A 21106-nucleotide genomic window follows, 5' to 3' on the forward strand; every position below is an offset into this window, starting at 1 on the left:
CTCGCATGATTCGCAATCCGTGCCTTACTTTTGCATTTTTACCATCATTTTGACAGTTAAATTGTTTTCTTCTTTCACAAACAGAGAGATGAGATGAAGTGTCCGTCTCTTCCTAACGCCTGCACCTGCACCTCGGAGGCCAACGGGCCGCCAGGACCTCAGGGACCAGTGGTGAGAACAAACTGTTATCCATTTTTGTAGGGCTCTTTTCTATTCTAAAGACAACTGTGAATGTTAACCAGTGTACACAAATGAAATGCATAAAATCGAGAGCGTAGGACAGGTGGATGGTGCCCTATGCCATGTGAGGTCTCTACGGTGCAATCAGTTATAAATGAAGAACCAGACAGCCAGTAACTTGTCAGCTCCCTGATTGTGAAACTCAGGGCCTGGAGGAATTGGAAGGTCATTCAAAAGCAGGTACTATTTCTGGGGCTCCAGTTTGATTGGACCACTGCCCCAGTCCTGTGGTCCAATCAGCTTTGGTGGATGGCAGGATGAGGAAAGAGCTGTCAGGAGGGCAAGGCAGCATCAAGTGGCTTGGTAGATATAGTAGAGATAATGCTTTTATTGTGAAATCTTTAGGCCTTTATGAGGATAATGTGAGCAAAGAGACACATTTAAAGACACCTGCTGAAGTTAGCAAAAACACTCACAAATGATTACACGTATAAAATCCTTAAAGGTGGTTTGCTACACCCAGTTAGCCTCTAACACAGTCATGATGATGGTAAAAGCAGTGCTCAGTTTCTAATTTAAATTAACTTTTAAATTACATTTCAAGCACATTTGTTTTTAAATTTATCATTTACTGCTTCAAACAATTTTCACTCAGGGCAGCTTTTTACAGACTCAGGACCACCTTATCTCAGCAGAACTCACTGATATTCATACAGAATGGTATGAGGCCTTTACACTTTCAGACTCATGGAAGTCACAGACAGCGCAGGGAAGTGGGGAGTATTCCAATAAAAAGGAATGTATAGAGAAACGTCAGCTGTTATCCTCACGTACAAGCAGTCAGAGGGAGGAGGCGGCTGCTGTAGGTTCATCCATCAGCTGTCAGACAGGCACCACAGTTTACTTTCTCCACTCTCTTAAAAGATTTTATGAGGCATTGCAAAGAGGTTTCCTGTGGTTAATGTGCTTCAGGACGAGGTATTCTCCCTCGTACAACATACAGCGCATAAGTGGCCATAAATAACCAGGAAAGCCAGAGCTTTGACTTATGCGTTACATGGTAGCACAACCACTGTGGAAACGTGTTTCATTACAGAATACAAGCCCTGCATTACTTTTCTCAGGGAAGATACTTTTTAGTTTAAATAGATTTCACTTTAAAAAAGATGAACATACTCATCGTTAAATCGCCCGATAAATGGACTGAGAGCTTGAAACAGAATGCTTTTCTGCAGGGTCTGAAAATGCTGTTAAAACTATACAAGGCTGGAAATTCATTATTTACATCAACGTTGAATACGAAATCTGAAACTAGTTTGTTTATAAAAAGCTAATTAGTAACAGAAAAAAACATGAAAATAAACGTAAAGCTGCCAAGATGTGTGTGTGTGTGTGGGGGGGGGGGGGGGGGGGTGTTGGTTGTTTTTAAATGAACCTCAGGAGGAAATGTTCTTCGTGCATTTATCTGCAGAGTCACGAAATATTTACATATCTGTAAAAGATTAGCTGTCGTTGTGTTTCTGTGGCATGATGGTGGCAGCTAAAGCATGAAATCATTTCATGGCTCTGCTCGGGCAGCTCAAAGCGCTCATTAACCAAAACCACATTTCTCTCTGAAAGGGAAACTTCACACAGCTCGCAGACACCGAGCTCCATCTGTCAGACCAACGTCCTCCAGCGACGTCTCATCACTCGCCGTCTGTCACTCTGACAAACGTACAAGTCTGAGAAAGAAAAATAAAAGGTGGAGAGTTAGAAGTTAGGAGCTGACACCACCAAATTCTAGCTACACAATCTGAGTTCTGACTAAAATGTTCCCAGTTCTTTCTTAATTGATCGAATGTAAACTTTGGACATGTAAACATGATTCAGATGAAAATAAAAACATACAGTAGGTTCCATGGTTTCCTATCAACAAACAAAAACCCACAACGCTGCACAGGAATCTGTTACACAGCCCCACCTGAACCCTCAATGAGCTGTCAATGCATGTTGGGTAATGTAGGAGAAAAAAGATCATTGAATTAAACAAGAGATGTGGAAAAGAATCATTCTTAACCATGTCTGTGAAGGTTCTCAGTCATCCAGGTCATCGTAGTCAAAGGAGCTTGCAAAGAAAAGCGTCTGGACTTCTTTAAGTTACTTGAAGACGTTTCACCTCTTATCCGAGAAGCTTCTTCAGTTCTAAGGTCAAATGGTGGGGAGTCCCAGATTTAAACCTAGTGGGAGTATCCCCCCACAGAGGGACAAAAGGACCCCCTGATGATCCTCTAATTGCCTGAGCCAAGGTGTGAAACTGGGTGTGGGTCCCAATCGGCCAGGGTTTCGGGTGAGCTCATTGTGAAACCTGGCCCCACCTTATCATGCGACCATCTGACCTCAGGAATTCGCATGATGAGGTGGGGCCAGGTTTCACAATGACATTAGAGGATCATCAGGGGGTCCTTTTGTCCCTCTGTGGGGGGGATACTCCCACTAGGTTTAAATCTGGGACTCCCCACCATTTGACCTTAGAACTGAAGAAGATTCTCGGATGAGAGGTGAAACGTCTTCAAGCAACTTAAAGAAGTCCAGACGCTTTTCTTTGCAAGCTCCTTTGACCATTCTTAACCATATATGTTTTATTCTTGGATGGTATTAGAATAGCTTTGCATGACTCACAGTTCAATAATAATCCTTCTTTGTCTCATCCTGGGCCTCCTCTCCCTTCAAGTCGACTTTCTTCTGACTGGCTGCCCCTCGTAAATGAAAGGTCTGAAAATGACAGAAAATAAAGAAAAGCAGAATTGGTTCTCAAGAGGCAACACTCATTGTTTGGATTAAAATGCCCCCTTTCAACAGCATTAATGATTGCTTACTGTGCATTCAGGCCAAGGTTATCGTTATTATATTTAGCTAAAATAAAAACTAGACTTCTAAGAAAAAAACATGAAAGTAATTAAAAGAGTTTGAGAACTTGGAAAATTAAGATAAAATACAAATATAAAGGAAATTGGACATGTTTTTGAGAGTCTGGATGTCTGCAAGACTGAGTTGACTGCTTTCAAAAAAAGTTTTTTAAAATTGTATCCTGCACAGATTTTTCTAAATCTTACCTCTGACTTAACCCCTCCTCCACAATGATAATTAAAAAGACTAAAATCAACACTGAAATTAATGAAAAAAACAAACAAAAACTAAACAGACATCAGAAAATTCTCCCCGGGAACTAACTGAAATGAAATTTAATTAAAAATAATCTCAAAATATACTAAAATTAGAAATCAAACGCTCATTAGAGCATGCAAAATGCATACACAGACCGTGCAAAGACTCTGCAAGTTAATATTTCAGCTTTAATGAAAAAAATAATCCGGCTTCATGCAGTGTTGTAAAACCTGATCAGGTGAGACGGACTGGGCTGTCCTGCCGCCTGCAGCTTTTATAAGTGAGCTTTGTGCTTTCTGAATCACTGTGTTAACTGCTGAATAACTCCAACTATCTCTTGTCCTTCGGGAGGAAGCAGTTCTCCCACACAGGCTGTTAGGGGCTAGTGTCTGTGGGTTGTGACTGCATTCATGTAAGGCCTTACTCTGCTTCACATTTGTCCTCAGGGTTTTCTTCCAGACAGGCTCCCTTGTGGCATGTTCAGACTAATTTCCCTTTCATGCATCTCTTGCGTCCTTCTTATCCTTGTTGTGTTAACTAGAAAATCTTTTTCTTTTCAGGGTGCCCCTGGCAGCAAAGGTCCCCGAGGTGAAAGAGGAGAGCCCGGTTCTGCTGTAAGTTCCTGGGGAAAAAAAATTCTCTATCGCATTTCCCTTCAACACTTGCTGCTTCACATTTTCTTGCAGGCTGAAGAAAATAAAAGATGGTACAAGTGCAAGAGCTTTGAGAAGCACATCTGATTCCATTTACTGATTGAGTGTTTGTGCTCTCCTTGTCCTTGATATGAAGGCTCGGTTCTATTAGCATTCCTTGTCTCCTGCCGGCCTTTTCCAAATATTTCAACAGTAGTACACTTCAACTGGGACAAGAGATATCAACAATAAATTCCTCCCATGTTTAAATATTTCTCTTGTCTGTATTTTGCAGGGACCGTTGGGCCCGCGGGGAGAAATTGGACCACCTGGGCCCATGGGTCTGCCCGGCCCTCAAGGACCGAGCGGGCTGTCGATTCCAGGAGAAGCTGTAAGTCTGTAAACATACCTGACATCAACACACACACAGAGCAGAGTGAGGGGGATTACTTAGTGATTTATTATAAAGAGAATTTACAAGCTGGGGAGTATCTGTGGCAAGCACTCGCATTCTTTCATGTCTGAGGGAAAGAAGCGATACCAAGAAGCCCCCGAACGTCAGTATCGCTGAATGTTAATAAATCGCAGCTTGGATTTCCGTCTCAGAGATTAGATGTACCCAGATTAAACTGAGATCACTTTCCAGAAAGGTCCCACGAAATAGAGGTTTGTGGAAAGTACAGGACAGTTTCTGCTGCTTAGTACTCCATTAATCTGACGATATTGTTAAAGGTTACAGTGGATTAAACAGGTTTTATGGATTAAAACATCCACTCGATTGAGGCTGTAGGTTTGATTTCAGATGCTGGGAGATACAGCTAATGCTTTTTTTTTTTTTTTTTTACATTACCTTCAAGCTTCAAAACTCTTGTGCAACTATAAATCATAATGTAGTTTAAATATTTATATTTCACTTCTGAGTTTCCAGATGTGCCAAAAAATGCAGTTCCTCTAATGTCCTCTGGGGAGTCAGTCCCTATTGATGCCCATGTTAACTTTAAAATACTAGTAAGTTTATAGCCAATGAAAATGGTTTTGGTCTTTAAGCATGGTTTTCTCCTTGCAACATCTGTACAGGGTGGAATTTGTGGAAAGCACAAGAGTTTTGATTTATTTAGCAAGTCTTAATCTGGTTAATATTTCTATCATCTACATCAGTCACAGCTCCATCTCTAATTGTTCTGTCCCTCCGAGTCACCGTCTTCATTCATTAATGATGTTGCTTTCTGTTTTCAGGGCCGTCCTGGACCAAAGGGAGACCCCGGTGATTCAGGCTTACCTGGGCAGAAAGTAAGTGCAGCTCAGTTTGTGTTTGAAAGCAAGAAACTGGGGATAATTCACATTTCGACTACTGGTCTGGCACGCGGCCACGTTGGCTGCACGCAGATGCTTTTCCAGCTGGGGAGAATTCAGAGAGAGAAGACGCAGACCGTGCCTCCACTGCAGGTTTCTGAATATTACTTTTAAATTAAGTTTCTGCGCACATTCGAGCCAAGAACAAGTTGCCTTGATTAACAGTGCTGGATAAGTGTCGACCCGCGGTCAGCCTTTACATCCTCCTCTCACTGAAAACTGTTTTATCTGGGAACGCATGAGCTGCCTGAAGACAGACGTGACACCTTAACTTCGTTGGCATGAAAGCGAAAGCAGTCTGTGTGAAATATTAAGTTACAAATATCAGATGGTGCTTTCATTTCTTCCTGGAAGGAAGCATCTCTCGTGTAGGCTGAATTGAAAAGAGGAATCCAGGCCAAACAGACAGAAGGTAAAGAAACATGATACTGACCAGAGGTCAAAGGTGTGCTTGTGTTAAGATGAAGCCATAAGCAAGTAGGCCCCTGAAATGCCTAAAACCTCTAATCGGTTTTCTCCAGGCCATCTTCGGCCTCAGTTTGGTTGACCTGCTCAGGTGTTCCTGGCTTAAATGTGGAATGGTGTTTGTTTATAGCTTCAAGCTCGACCTTTAAAGGACTTCAGAAGAATTTAAACAGAGTGCAGCTTCCAACCTTAAAGGTTCAATGTCAAACTGCACAAAAACATTTTTGAAGCAGAGCTGCAGAAAAGGCGTGATCAACCAATTGAGTACAGGTTCTGCTAACAGCTAAAACGTGCAAAAAGTTGTACGATAATCAATGGTTGACAAATTATTTCCAATAGATATCAGGAAAAATAAAGGCTCAGACAAAGTGGAGCAATCATTTAAAAAATAATTGTGGTTTATTTCATGGTAACTTTATGCTCTCTTCCTCTGTAGAAATTCGGGGAAACCAAAAGTTTGTTTATAGTCTGATTGAAAGAAAACAAGGAAATCAGCAGCTTGGAATGGATGTTTGGCTCTCCATCCGTCCATGCTTGCCTTCTGATTTAATCACAAACATATTCTTCCCCCACTGAACAGTTAGATAAAAAGTTACCCTAAATGATAGGCATATAGTGAATAGTTTGTAGCATAGTCCCCTCCTTGCGTCAGCCGATCTGAATTTCCCTGTAATCCGTTATGTTTTCTTATCTACTGGAATAAGTAAAGACGCACACACAGAAAAAACAAAACAAAAACGTTTTTCTCTACTTGTCTTGAAATTGGAGTAAGATAATCTCATCAAATTGTCAATGTGGAAATTATTACCATCAGATTTATTTATTTTTGGTCTATTGAGATTTGGCTGCACAAACCTGGTGGAAAATTGTTAGTTGCTTTGTCAAAACAGTGTTGTAAATCAAATAAAGTGGACGTATTATGTTTTTTTCCCCCCTTATAGTCATTATTTTTATCCTTGGACCTACCAGAGTAGCTTTACATGATTCACAGTTCAGAATAATCCATATTTAGCTTATATTGGGCCTCAATGCAGCTACTCGGATCATCCTCTGTCTGAAACCAATCATCAACGCCTCTCCATTACGGCCATCTGATTGGCTACCAAAATCATCCTGGTCAATGACCATAACCCCCGTACCTTATTTAAAATTTTTAACTCTGTGGTTAACCCTTCCCCGGACATGCCTTTAATTTATTCTCAGGCTCTTTGTGAGCGATTTCAAATTCACTTTTTAGAGAAGGTCTCATCTCTTAAGTCCTCCCTTCCCCCTGTTTTATATCCTCTCCCCATTCCTGAGTGGTATGAAACTGGTCAACTTTCTCACTCACTCTCAGGCTGTGTTCCTTCGGCCTTTAAGCATGCTGTAGTCCACCCGATTCTTAAAAAAAGAAACTCTGACTGTTATGACCTTTCAAACTACAGACCGATCTCTAAGCTTTCATTCTTGTCCAAGATCCTGGAGAGACTAGTTCTCTCCCAGCTCCAGGCGTACTTGGACACGAACAATATTGCTGAGAAATTTCAATCTGCCTTTAAGCCATTGCATAGCACTGAAACAGCATTGGTTAGAGTTCTTAATGATATTCTTGTAATCACTGATACTGGACGCTCTATGGTCCTAGTTTTACTGGACCTCTCTTTGGCCTTTGATATGGTGGACCATAACATTTTATTACTAAGACTTGAGCACACTGTGGGTATTAGAGGCACTGCCCTCGACTGGTTTAAATCATATCTCGCTGATAGATCCTTATCAGCGAGATATCACCTTCTCCTCTTCCTCCGCTCCGGTCTGTTGTGGTGTGCCTCAAGGATCAGTTTTAGGCCCTATTCTTTTCTCGTTGTATTTGCTCCCTCTAGGCGCAATCTTTGAAAAATAGAATATCGCCTTCCACTGTTATGCCGACGACATACAGATCTATTATGAACTTACTGACGACCTTCCTGCACTACTTTCAAGAATGCATGTGGGAGGTCAAAGAATGGTTCCTGAGTAATTCTCTTGTTTTGAATGATAAGAAGACTGAGATTGTGGTGTTCAACAGTAAAATCCCTTGTGCCCAACTCTGTGCTGCCCTGGGTTCCTTTGCTAGCTCTTCCTGTGACTATGTCAGTAACTTGGGTGTACTGCTGGATAGCTCGCTCAAACTCGATAAGCAAGTGTCTGCTGTAGTGAGATCTAGCTTCCACCAACTGCGCCTTATCTCTAAGGCTAGGCATTATGTTCCACATGAGGACCTGGAGAAGCTTATTCATGCTTTTGTGACCTCCAGGTTGGATTATTGTAACTCTTTATACTACGGTCTTCCCTCTTCTCTTCTTCTTAGACTGCAAACAGTCCAAAATGCAGCAGCCCGGCTCTTGACTGGTACCAGGAAATTTTGCCATATTACTCCTGTTCTAGCTAGCTTGCATTGGCTGCCCATAAAGTACCGTATTCAATTTAAAATATTACTCCTTACATTCAAAACTATTAATAAATTAGTGCCAAGTTATCTTAGTGAACTTCTCAAACCACATACTCCTGCTAGAACACTCAGATCTGCCACTCAACTACTTCTGACCCAACCCAGATCTCGGCTGAAGACCCGGGGTGACCGTGCGTTTGCTCTGGCTGCCCCGGTACTGTGGAATACCCTTCCTCTCGACCTCCGCGCATCTGATTCCATTGCACTGTTCAAATCACGACTAAAAACCCACTTATTCAATCTTGCCTTTCCCTCTAGTTAATATTTCTTTTATGATTTTATATTATGCACTTTTATGCTCATTTAAATTCTTGTTTGCTCTGTACCTGTTGCTTTCCTATGTATCAGTGACAGCTACCTGCTGGCATACTTAGCACTTGCTTTGGTCCTATTTCTATTATCCTCCTCCTATTCTCTATCTTACTTGTTAAGCACCTTGGCATACCCTTGGTTTTTAAGTGTGCTTTATAAATAAAGTTTATTATTATTATTACCCCTCATAAACAAAAGGTCGGTTGGTGCTTCTGTGAGATTACCACATTCTTTGACATCATACAGATCCAAGACTAAAAATGAAACGAGTATTAAACTGATGTTTGAGCTTTGTGATCACAGGGACTACGTGTACCTGCGCAGGTCTTCTCTTGTGTTTAATAAGAACTGAATCCAAACCTGGGTAGAATGGTGAAGAATCGATCCAATCCAAGTTTTAAAAAAATGACCGCTTTGCCAAAACACCTAAATCTACCGTTTTATCAAAGCCGTTACTATTCTGAGATAAGATGTTCCTTATTGTTGGTGCTTTGATGTAATGTTGAGCACCAGGAGCAGTTGGTCTTGTGTGAACGTGCAACCAACTTGTGTAGAAAGGAAGGGGATGAATTTACAGGGTTATGAAACAGCTGGACACTGCTTTATTTTTTACTCACAAAAAGGTTATGATTAAGTGTTGCGAATGGGCCTAACTGTAAATTTTGATAGATGAGGCTGAATGGTACCTGGAACATTTAAATGCAGTGCCAATAGGTCTTGAGCAAGTGTTGGGAATGAAATCATGTCAAAAATTCACAGTTGCTACTCTTGGTTGGAAATCAGAGCTTCATGTCCAAGGTTGAACTTGGAAGGCCTTGAAATAACAGATTAAAGTGTCATTTTTTTAGATCATTTCTGGTAAACATTTGTTAGGCTTGTCACTGAAAACTCATCTGAGAGTTTTAATAAACTCTGGGTCACCTTCAAAAACTTGGAAACAGTAGGCAACGTTTTGCCACCATGTTCACATTTAACATCCATATTTCCTTAAAAAAGTGTGCAACACGTATGGTATGTTTTCTGTGTGTGTGTCAGAGTTGTTAGTCAGCAGTGAATGAAACAGGCAGATTATATAACTGCCACTGGTGTAGTACTTGGGTAATGTGTCAGTGAGTTCAACACGCTGTTTCAAAGAGTGTTTTTTTTTTCCCAGTTATTTATCGGTACTGAACGCCACCTGGGTGATGACGACTTTAGTTAAAAGCCTTTGCTTACTTATTTTATTTCAACTAATTCAGTGTTTGTAAGTAGAATTTCCCAAAAGACAATGAATTAGATGGAAAAACAAGAGTAATTAGTGCTACCTACTTCAAATCCTTTATTCAGTAATTTATTTCTTCCAGTCAGCTCAACTAGTTAAAGGACTGGAACAATTTACTGCCCTGCTCAAAGTGTTGTTGCACTGGAACAGCATGCACAATTGGGAATTAAACCTTCAACCATTCACCCGCAGTCTTCATGCAGAGCTTCAGACTCATGAGTAAGACTGATTAATCAGCTTTTTATGCCAGTAAAACAAACTCCACGTGGACCGTATTGGAGCGACGAGGCTGCAGGTGACCATGTTGGAGCAGATGCTATAGCAACATGCATTTAATGAGTTGCAGACCATGCAGTCCTGGTTTATAATGGCCAATAAAACGGTTCTGGAATATATTATGTTCCTTGTAAATCTTATGCCAAGGCATCAAAGACCAGAGACAATAAAAATAGTGAGCAGGGTTTCTGAGCAAATGAGCACGGGGGGGAAGAAAAAGACGTTTACTGTCCGGCACGACGCTGAAACAAACCAGCTCGAGTTGGTCAATCAGAGGAAAGGTGGACTTTCTGTTACAGATGATGAGCATAAAATACTTTTTTCTGAGGGGTCTTCTCATGTTTGCAGGGTTCTCGTGGTCCTCCTGGTCCTGTTGGCCCATTGGGACCCGCTGGAGTGAGGGTGAGTATAGCCAGGCTGCTTTTAATGGCATCCATGCGGTCTGAATTCTTTAAACATGAACTGTATGGCTTTAGGGTGTCAGTCCTGATCTTATATTTCCAGGGCCCTCAAGGAAAGGAAGGCCCAGCTGGACCTAGAGGAGCCCCAGGGCCCATGGTAAGACATCTAATGGTTTGACACATGCACACCTCAGAGCTGCAAACCACGCGAACAATTGAGGCATTTAATTGCCTTTCCAAAGAGCTTTGTACTACCGAGTCTTCGCAGGCATATTTCCCAAGAGTCATCTTTGCCCTCTTTCCCACTCATCACTCATCGATATTTTTCTTACCCTTCTCTTTTTCCTTGCAGGGACCTCCAGGATCTCCTGGAGTACCAGGTACCACAGGAAAACCAGGAAATCCTGGAGACTCTGGTCCTCCTGTAAGTTTGCTGGCAGGGTTGTGTGTTCATTGAGCAGCACGTTGGGCCTGAAGAGTTCTTAACAGTTTTGTTTCTCTGGTTCTAGGGTCCCAATGGTCCAAAGGGAGACAAAGGAGAGAGAGTGAGTAAACCTACATCAAATGTTTTTGTCCACAAGTGATGATATTAAAAATATCCTACAACAAGCTGATGAAAACAAGAGGCTAGATTCCCTGTGCAGTTTCACGTGTCAGGAAATTTCTAATAATACATTTACATATAAGTGACTTGAGAAATGACAAATGGAGCAAACAGTAGGAAATGCTGGGAACTTATCACCTAGCATTACGAGTTGTTTGGAGTATTTTCCTGATGTACAACGTGTGACCAAAAAGTCCATGAAAGAAACTGCACCATTTTAAATGTGTCTGCTTCTGGATTGTCTTCATGTGCATGTTCATCTGACATCCAGTGCGGCTGCCATTCTAAATTTTAGTCTGAAGCCCGATTTCAACATAGACAATTTTAACTTCAGGTTCAGAGAGAGACGAGGAATTTTTCTTTTTGGACATTCATTGGATTGCATCAGTGCTGAGGTGTTGAAATGCTCTGAGGCATCTAAGGGAGAACATTCAACAGAAACCAAAAATATACACACAGAAATTGGACGCCATCCTCGAAGTAGTCATCTTGTCCAGAGCTGCCGTGCTTCCAACACTGGGAACACTTCCTGGAATTCCTGTTCTGTCAGGACGTCAAGCACCATCTGTAGTGCATGTTGGATCCGCTTCAGTTTGCCAACCTTCAACTTGAATTTCAATTTTTTTGAAGAGCGAAGTAGCAGGGAACAAATGGAGATATTCATATTAGTGCACCCCATATTCTCCATAATGGAGCACCCATTTGCATCGCACCACTGTTGAGTTTGTTTGTGCAATAGGTTCTCCTAGGATGTTAAAGTAGAACTTAGCATGGACAATCCAAAGCTTCATGTGGGACGAAATCACTGAATCACCTGGAGAAAAACGAGTAGCTAGCTTCTGTTAAAGCTACCAACTCTGCAAACCTTTTGACCAGGACTTTGGACTTTGGACAGCTCTTCCCCTGCTAGACTGCTGTTTGGTCTCTATAGCCTCAACCTTTGAGATAAAGGTGGGGGTCATTACAGCCGTTGCAAATGCTCCTTAGTGCAAAAGCAGCAGGTGGTCACAAAAATCCAGATTGAGCCACGTTTCATTGAAAAGTTTCAGAGAAACATTTTTCTGACTCATATAAAGTCTGTGCACAATGACAATAAAGAACTATTCTATTCCATTCTTTACTGTTTTCCAATTTTAAATCCTGCCTGTCTGCACCCAGGGCGACTTTGCTCCTCAGAACATGATGCGATCCATTGCCAGACAGGTTTGCGGACAGTTAGTCCAAGGTACGTAGAACACATTTTCCCCCTCCTGACATGGATTTAGAAATCTCTGCCTCTTGGCTTTCACGATGTGGTTTGTAATGTTCTTGCTTTCTCTTCACCCTGCTGTTGCAGAACAAATGACTCGGGTCAACTCGTTATTGAATCAAATCCCCAGCAACATGTACCGCAACAATAACCCAGGCCCTCCGGGCCCTCCTGGACCTCCTGGCAATCAAGGACCCCGTGGAGAGCCGGGCGCCACAGGAAGGAACGGATTCCCCGGAAGTTCCGGATTGCCCGGCCAGCAGGGAGAGAGAGGTACGAGCCACCCCTGAGAAGTTGCTGCACGGCAGGAGAGGCTGACATCATGAACAAATGGAGTTAGAAAAATAAACATGAAGTCAAATGATTTCTAAAATGGGAACACAGAAGGCAGCAAAGTGATTATTTACTCTGCAGAACGTTTACCTAAGACGCACCAAACCATCACAGAATGCTAGAAAGGCCTGGCATCATCGTTAATCTGAATTTCAGTCCAGATCAAATCAAATAAAGCTGCCGATGCCAAAATGTAAAAATACTGCAGTGAAAAAAGTACTTCTAATGACCCAGAGACACTTTTTTACATCTTTTCTTATTTTTTAATTCTCATTTGACGAGATTTTTTGATCCACAAACAGCAAATTGTAATCTAAGGAGAATGGCCACTGCACACTGCATGTTTTATTTATCCAGATAGACTACTGGCACTGGCACTCAACAAAACTTAGAAAACTCTGATCTAAATGATCATGAACATGGCTGCTAGTGCATTCATCCCTGTGTTCAGTCTTATTAAAGAAAACAGAATAACTACTGAAGATGTTGCCGGGCAGAATCAGAAATTAAATGTATTTGCATTGTACCCTCACCTTCTGCTCATTAAGGACCCGCTTCTGAAGTCTGACTTTCCTGTCTCACTTTATGTAACAAAAATTCAGGAAACATATTTCAGAAGAGGCAAAAAAAAAAGTTCTAAAGCCAAGTTCTACCACAGGGAGGACCTTTTAAGTAGGAGCTCTTATGTAAGGGGAGGCAGAAAAAATGTCTTATTTTATTCTGCAACTACAGGATTGAGACCTCTGAGCTCCCAGCCTAATGATACTTGACTTTCCCCCCCTTCAGGTCCCCCAGGAGAGAAAGGCGATCGAGGAACTTCAGTAGTTGGAGCGAAAGGACCGAGGGGACCTCCAGGTACACACTCTTTAGCAAGACACCAAAAATACTTAAAATGTTGGTGAGATCGCTGACAGCTAAAGTTAACAGGCAAAGCTGATTCCTAAGTCCACAATTTATCATCGTTGATGAAACCATCATCTGAACTGCCCCTACAGATTTGTAAGGCTTAAAAAAGATAAATAATTTATGTTTCAGCAAAACAGAACTCTTGTCTCATCACATTTGCCACTAAAACAACCCAAACACACTCAATGTTTGAGCCAAGATGATGGAAATGGTGCCTTTGCATATAACGATCTACCTTGATGATGTAAACCTTGATTTTTACCTGCCTTTGTCACTCATCTTATTGAGTGTCTCACCTTATTCACACTCCACCCCCACCCACTCAAAGATGTCGGCTGATTCAAATGCTGAAAGCTTTGTTTGCTGCCATTCCTGTTAGTCTCTGGCACCAGTGTTATGACATGTTGACACATATTTGACAGCAAGACACCCCCCGTCCCGTCTCCTATGAGTATATTTCACTGAGAGGTTTGAATTTGTCTCAGTTAACCATGTCTTCTTGCTCCTTAAAACTGTGCTTAGTTACCCTTAAAGTAGTGATTTAGCCAGGTGGTGGTGCAGCATTGTTAAAGATAAACACAAACTTTGGTCCTGAAAAAGCAGTTTCACTAGCAACTGCTTATGTAATCGCACTCCATCCTCCGCGACTGCAGCCCTGCCACTTTGTGATGGTCCCAGCTGTCAGACAGAAGCAGTTAGAGTTGAGGAGGGAGAGGAGAGCAGTGAGTCAGCCTGGAGGACATGCCGAGGACGGCGAGGAGACAGTCGGGCAGGAAACTTTCCAATCTTTTTCTGTCCAAGTCTAGACAAAATTCAGAGGGGAGGGGACATCCTACTTCTTTTTCCCTATTATAGTTTACATCATTTCATTCCGTGCCCGGGACAGTCAGCAGCAGCTCGACACCTTTTCAATTCATTTTGTTTCCAGCTGCGTTGAGTTGCAGTAGTCTAACAACAATATCATAAAATGTTCTCATCTCTGTTTACATCAAATACAAGAGTGTAACTGTAGTTTTTATTAGTTCTAATGGTATAAAAGCACATGGAAGGCTTTTAAAAATTCTGATTCTTAGAAACACGCTGGCTCAAAGCAAAATGCACTTCATGAAAGCGTTCACATCTGAGAAAATGAAAAGCATGATGATCTGCACCATTTGAACAGTTTCATCTTTTTATTTTTATAAACGTTGCTTTTACTGGAGAAGTCCCGCCTTTCGTTTGAGGCAAAGTTTATAAAAATAAAAGACATGTTGCTACCACCTTTGTCCGTGCTGCACAGTGTTGGGAAGGTTACTTTTAAAATGTATTCCATTACAGATTACAGATTACATGCCCCAAAATGTATTCTATAACGTATTCCGTTACGTTACTCAATGAGAGTAACGTATTCTGAATACTTTGGATTACTTAATATATTATCATGCTGTTTACAACTATGTGAATGTACTATTGCTGTGATAATTATTACTGTTACTTAAGGTCCGCGGCTCCGAACCGTAGTAAAGGGACCTCTGGCTAATATGGTGGGTTCTGTGTCGGGCTCGTAGCCGAAAAATAGCTTTACTTTGTTGTCTGGGTCAACTTTGCTTGCGACAGACAGAGAGAGGCGTTGAAAGGCTGCTCCAACGGAACTTATTGTTTCATAGGAAAACACGAACACGGTGTACAGTCGAGTCTTAATAGCTTACTTACAACTGGGCTCGTCTGGCACTCTTCTTGGCTGTAGTGGTTATTATTATATTTACATGCTTCCAGCTCCCGTTTTTGCTCGATGACAACTGTACTTTTCCTTTTTCTCCCTCCCTCGCTCACAGACACATAACGGGTATGGCAGTCCATTCTCCCTGCAGCACGGACTACACTGCCTATGATGCTACATTCTTTAGAGCTATACCGGTAGCATTCTGCCTATTAGCTTAGCACAACAACAACAAAAAGGCCTCTCTCACCCAGGAAACACGCAGAGAGAGAGCGTCACCCTGTAACCATGGCAACCGTAACGCTGCCGCCTGGAACAACAGAACGTAGCTGTCAAACAAAACCCAAACAGTCCTGACCCGCCACAATATGAAACAGGGAAGTACCGCCGTGTAATCCATTTATTTCAACAAAGTAACTGTATTCTAAATACCACCTTTTTAAACGGTAACTGTAACGGAATACAGTTACTCATATTTTGTATTTTAAATACGTAACGGCGGTACATGTATTCCGTTACTCCCCAACACTGGTGCTGCATTATGTTGATGTGATTTATCCATGTAGTTTGAATGTAGGGTTTGGTAACTATTTGCAGATATTCCATTATCCTCCTGTGTGATCTCCAATATCTGCACCACTGGGGTGGGGGCTGCAGATGAAGTTGAAGTGAATTCCCTTAATGCAGTTTTTTTTTAGTAATAAACAGACCCAGAGGGGGGGGAAAGATGATAGACCTGCTCCTGTTTTTGTATCGTCTTGAGATGATGGACATTTATTTCTAAAAGGGAAGCAGTTCAAGCACGAATTTGTGACTACATGCACATTTTTGTCTAAAGCCATGTCATGGAACTACAGCGAGGAAGAGTGCAAATAATCTGAATGTCAGGATAAAATTCATTCCATGTATTAATGGAATAAGCTAAAAATCACCTTGATTGAAAAGCCAATCACTCCAACCATCATCTATCCCCGACCTGGCTATGACCCCAGTTATCTTATATGTAGGGCTGTTCTTGGTCTGTACCATGTTAATTATTGGCATCCAGCAACAGTTCTTATTTAGAGACCGTTATCCTTGGTTATGATTCTGGCTTGTGGCCTAATCAGGACTGTCACAGAGCTGTAACTGTAACCTATTATCCATGCAGGATGGGAGTGTGTGAAGCTGAGTTAGATAACTCTATTCCACCTCATGTCAAAAGTCATGTGGCGATTGGCTATTGTGAAATTATATTTATATCATAGCAAGGCAAAGCAAATTTCATTTTACATGCACAAAGAAGCCTTCGTGCATTCAAGAGCGTCTGCTCTGTGCAGAGGCTTCAGAACTTGCCTAAATAACTGTTAATAATTAATTCAGAAAACTTTATTTTTAGCGTTTCTGTCACTGCCACAGTGTAACTGAGTTTAATGCAGCAACCTGAAGTGTCCAATCACATTAGGACCCTGTCCGTATTTGGGATCCTCCTCCAGACCGTCAAATGAGCAGGATTTCTCAGAGTGCAGAGTGCTACCAGTGACAGCGTGAAACTGTAGCAGCGTGTGTAAAGCTAACACAGTCGTGTGCACGGCTGCGCGTAGCTGAATTTACGCACGAGGAATTTAATTCCGCAAATGCAACTGAATTATTTGCTGGTATTATGTTTTTTTGCTCTCGCACATAGGATGATATAAATATGATTCCATAAACTATCTTCAGCCTGCTGTGATTGCAGTCTGGTAACACTGACAGTTGAACACACATGGGTGTGTTGTCCATTTCCTCCCTCTTTGAAATGCTACTGATCATGATAACTTTTTTTTTTTTTTTAATTAAACACATCAGGTCCATCAGGAGAGAGCAGGACTGGACCCCCAGGCCCTTCAGGCTCTGCTGGATCTCGCGGACCACCTGGACGTCCAGGATACGCCGGAGTCCGTGGGCCTCCTGGACCTCCTGGATACTGCGATTCCTCTCAGTGTGTCGGTATTCCTTACAATGGACAGGGATACATAGGTATGTAAAGCATCCTGTTTGTGATCAGAGACATTAGTTCTGTTTGGCAATCTGGGATTAAATGCAACAGTAAAAGAACACACCAACATTTTGGGAGATGCACTTTCCTGTTCATGAGTCCGGGATGTGATGACTTTAGAATAACACTGAAAACAGAAACTTAAGGGTTAGGCTGATGGATTCTGACAGGGCATGGTATAAAATGATACCTGCAAAGCCAATGCATGCTTTGTGATAACTCAGAAATCTCTGTAGATTAAAACAGCAAAAAAGGTATAAGATAGAAAGTAATTTATAAAAGCAAGGAGCCAGTTAAAGATGCTAAAGATGCCTCCCGGGCACATTCAACTGGGCAGAAACCCTGGAGTAGACCAGAGCCCGTTGGAGAGATTCTATCTCTCACCTGGCCTGGGAATTCCTCGGGAGTCCTCAAGATGAGCTGGAAAGTATCGCTGTGGAAAAGGACATCTAGTAGTCTGGAAACAGAAGACTGAGCTTGATGTGAAGCAATTACTTCAAACCACCTCAACAGCTTAAATCTGCTTCCAGTCTTTATTCTAAGCTGGGCCAATACTCCCTGACTCTGGTTTATAAAAAGGGAGAAAATGCACTTCCCAAAATGTCTGAGCACTCTGTTGTGGGGGGATTAGTGCATGTGTGAAACTTGTAGTCAACTAATAAGCACATAGAGGTTATTGATTTGCTGTCTTCTGCTCTGACCTGACTGACACCTTCCATCCTCTTTGGCCCGTTTCAGGTTCACCATAGTAGACTTTTTATACCGCCTGTGCTGCTTTCACTGACCATCTGAAAACACAAAACAAAAAGTCCTGTAACTGAATCACTCATATGCTCTAAAGCTGTTTAAAGGGATAACCACCAAAGGAAACAATTAACAAACTGTGCTGAAAACATTACAACAACAAAGAGGGAACGAGTACTAACGACTCACAGACAGTAGAGCAAAACACCAGCAGCAGTGGTGATGGCACCGACCTCTTTAGTGGCCTGTTTGCATCTTGAAGCCAAAGATCAACAAAGAAGCCTTGTTCAGTGGAGGAGCATGCAGCAAACAACACCACCGACAAGCCAAAACAAATACTAACAAAGGTGGACTTGTACCAGAGAAACCAGTGCAGCCACCTCAGCATCACCACCCACAGCAGCAGCAGCAGCAACTCTGTTAACATCATTTTCTCTCCATGTGACATGTAAATAAACTAATTTGTGCCTTGTAAATGTTATTTGAATCAAGTCCACTAAATTTAGTCTTAACATCTGTAGTTTTAAAGCTTGTGCCTTGCAAAACAAACCTGCTGCTTGCTCAAACGCCGACAGAACACATTGTGTTATTTTTATTGTCTTTTTGGTTGGTTTTCTTTGTTATTTTTAGTCTTCCCACCCATGTGCTTGTAGCCATTTTAAACTGCTTGGGGTCATGCTGGTCTGTCCTACACGTGTGACCCTTCAGGCTTAGATTCACCACTTCATGTCCCCCCCCCAAAAAAAAACAAAAAAAAAAAACAACAACAACAAAGAAACCCCACCCAAACTACATCTAGTTTAAAATACTAACAAAGCTTTCACAAATTCTTTCTAGTCGGGTGGTTGATGATCTCATGTTTTGTTGCATTTTGTGAATGTATGTGATGGAATTGATTGCTGGTAATGCTTGTGGTTAGCAGACTAACACCTGCAATTCTAACAACACAAAAGGAGAATATGAATGCACTGAAATGTATAGCAGGGGCGTGCCCAAAGGGTGCCTTGGGTGACCTGGGCCATGTTTAAGTGATAAAAACTGTCTCATAAAGCCGTTTTTGTAGTGCAGTATTTTTGAAGTAACGTTCATTTCGCCTGCAAATTTATTGGTTTACCAAGATAAATAATGGCAAACCTTCACTATTGAGACCTCCCCTCTAAAGAATGAATAAATTACACTACGATGATAAGAAAAACAACTCAAACCAGTTTGTTGCTGTGTAGCTGTATTGTGACAACCATTTCCCCCTCTGTGTAACACAAGCCACCTATGACCCCCCACCAATACTGGCCACACCCCTGCTGTTTACTAACTAGCTGTGTCAGTGGTTTAGGTGGAATCAGAAAGAAACACAACTTTTAACCAGTTCTTTTTGTGCATGTTGAGAAAAATCAAGAGAAAATGTGCCAACTTACTTTGCCAATTGGCCCAAATGCTATCTCCAAGCAGGCCAATACCCATCTGAACCTGACACCCAAGTAGTCCAGTTCCCCGAGGAGGACGGCGAGTTGCAAAACCAGCGTCAAAAGAGATCACTACCAAGAAAGACAACCAGCAGGCTAACATCTTAAAGACAAGTAGCGTTTTCTTTATCTGTTTAATTTTCTTCACCTTAACCTGTGTTTGTTCATGAAATTATAAATAAAAATGGGGTTTGACACCTCAAATTTATTGGGTAATACATTTCAGTGCCTTAAAATCTATGTGAATATTCTTTTTTGTGTCAGGCGAAGGGTTTAGACTGATGATGTTCGGGGGTGACTGGCACAATTTTAAAATAGACAAAAAACAAACTACAAAAACCTGTGAGCTTTCCTTTTCCATTTGTCTTTTTGCTTGTAACATATTTGCATTGAGTTTGTATTGACTAGCAGTGTTCAACAGTGCACTCATGGTAACAAGGCTAGCAATAGTACAGCAGGAAGGAAAATGTTCAGTGTCAGGACATCACATATGAAATGTTTATTGTTTTGCTTTCACACTTCATCCAGTATGTTCAGTATAACCTTCCTCATTCAGTTCATCTTTTAGGAAGTTCAGTTAAACACCGCTTTCATTTTGTATCTTTATATTTATCAGTTTTCTTTTATTCTGTCACAGCTAATTTTTACCAAAGGTGGAATTGCATGTCTGTGGTGTATATTTAGTACATGTTCACTACATTTCATCTTGTTTTAATCAGAATATTTGTCATCGTCATTCTCATCGTATCAAATGTGGTCAAAACCTGCGTGCAAGGCTATGGAAATGGTCTTGTTGCTTCATGTTTTAACTGCAGATTGTGAATTCCACAGCCTTATTTTCTTATTTATTTCTGAAAACAGAAGAGGCATTTTTCAATAAAACTACTGAAAATCCACTTTGGTGTGTTCATTTCATGTTAAAGGACAGAAGCCAAAATAAAGCAAGTGTACTTCAGATCACACCAAAGCAGACTTGAGTTGAGTTCTTAACAAGCAGGACTGGGTTTCCTATTGTACACTGACTTGAAGGATACCTTGGCCACCAACTACTATCCTAAGTTGTTTATGCTCTAACCCACTAAGAAGAGTTAGAGTTAGTCCTTGGACTGATAGTCCTTAGTCCTTGGTTGATTTTGAACAACCAAAAGTGTACAATGTGATAGAAGGGTTAGGATTACTTGGGCTAAGTAGATAAGGGCTTTGATTCACTTAAGTGACCTTGGCGCACTTTTGATACACAGTGGTGGCATAAAGCAGCAGTGCCTATGCCAAATGGGACACAATAATTAGTGGTACCTGGGCCAACTTAAGGAAAAGCCTCTTTGACTAAGCAGAAGTAGACATAAGGTAAGAGGGACAAAAAAGGAGTTTCTGCACTGATACTTGGGCTAATACAATTACTTGGATCAATTTGCACGTTTCGGAAAGCAAGTGGGTTTAATAGGTTCACTTGAGCATTTGGACTAATTAAGGGGTAGAAAAGAGTGTGAAGTTACTTGTGAGGCCAAGGAACAAGAGCTAAACTAAAGGGTTAAGCTTTACATCACAGCAAAGTGGATTGCTTTTACTAAGTTACTTGGTAACGAGTTTGGGA

At 41.5% G+C, this 21106-nt stretch overlaps 1 protein-coding gene across 4 annotated transcripts in view; it reads left to right on the forward strand.

The window, feature by feature from the left end:
• Nucleotides 1-20406, forward strand: part of col12a1b (collagen, type XII, alpha 1b) — a 169276-nt gene extending 148870 nt beyond the window's left edge. For 2 of the 4 annotated variants that reach the window (XM_085134191.1, XM_085134193.1), the window contains 13 exons: nucleotides 85-171; nucleotides 3888-3941; nucleotides 4255-4350; nucleotides 5196-5249; nucleotides 10445-10498; nucleotides 10601-10654; nucleotides 10850-10921; nucleotides 11007-11042; nucleotides 12260-12326; nucleotides 12438-12623; nucleotides 13470-13538; nucleotides 17116-17286; nucleotides 19496-20406. In XM_085134191.1, coding sequence (XP_084990317.1) covers nucleotides 85-171; nucleotides 3888-3941; nucleotides 4255-4350; nucleotides 5196-5249; nucleotides 10445-10498; nucleotides 10601-10654; nucleotides 10850-10921; nucleotides 11007-11042; nucleotides 12260-12326; nucleotides 12438-12623; nucleotides 13470-13538; nucleotides 17116-17286; nucleotides 19496-19620 — 1125 coding nt within the window. In that variant the 3' untranslated portion in view covers nucleotides 19621-20406. Of the gene's footprint in view, nucleotides 1-84; nucleotides 172-3887; nucleotides 3942-4254; nucleotides 4351-5195; nucleotides 5250-10444; nucleotides 10499-10600; nucleotides 10655-10849; nucleotides 10922-11006; nucleotides 11043-12259; nucleotides 12327-12437; nucleotides 12624-13469; nucleotides 13539-17115; nucleotides 17287-18043 lie in introns of all 4 variants that reach the window. The other 2 variants (XM_085134192.1, XM_085134194.1) reach the window with 2 other exon arrangements.
• Nucleotides 20407-21106: the final 700 nt, after the last annotated feature.

Source organism: Neolamprologus multifasciatus, chromosome 15 (assembly GCF_963576455.1).
Source record: "Neolamprologus multifasciatus chromosome 15, fNeoMul1.2, whole genome shotgun sequence".
Classification (NCBI taxonomy): domain Eukaryota; kingdom Metazoa; phylum Chordata; class Actinopteri; order Cichliformes; family Cichlidae; genus Neolamprologus; species Neolamprologus multifasciatus.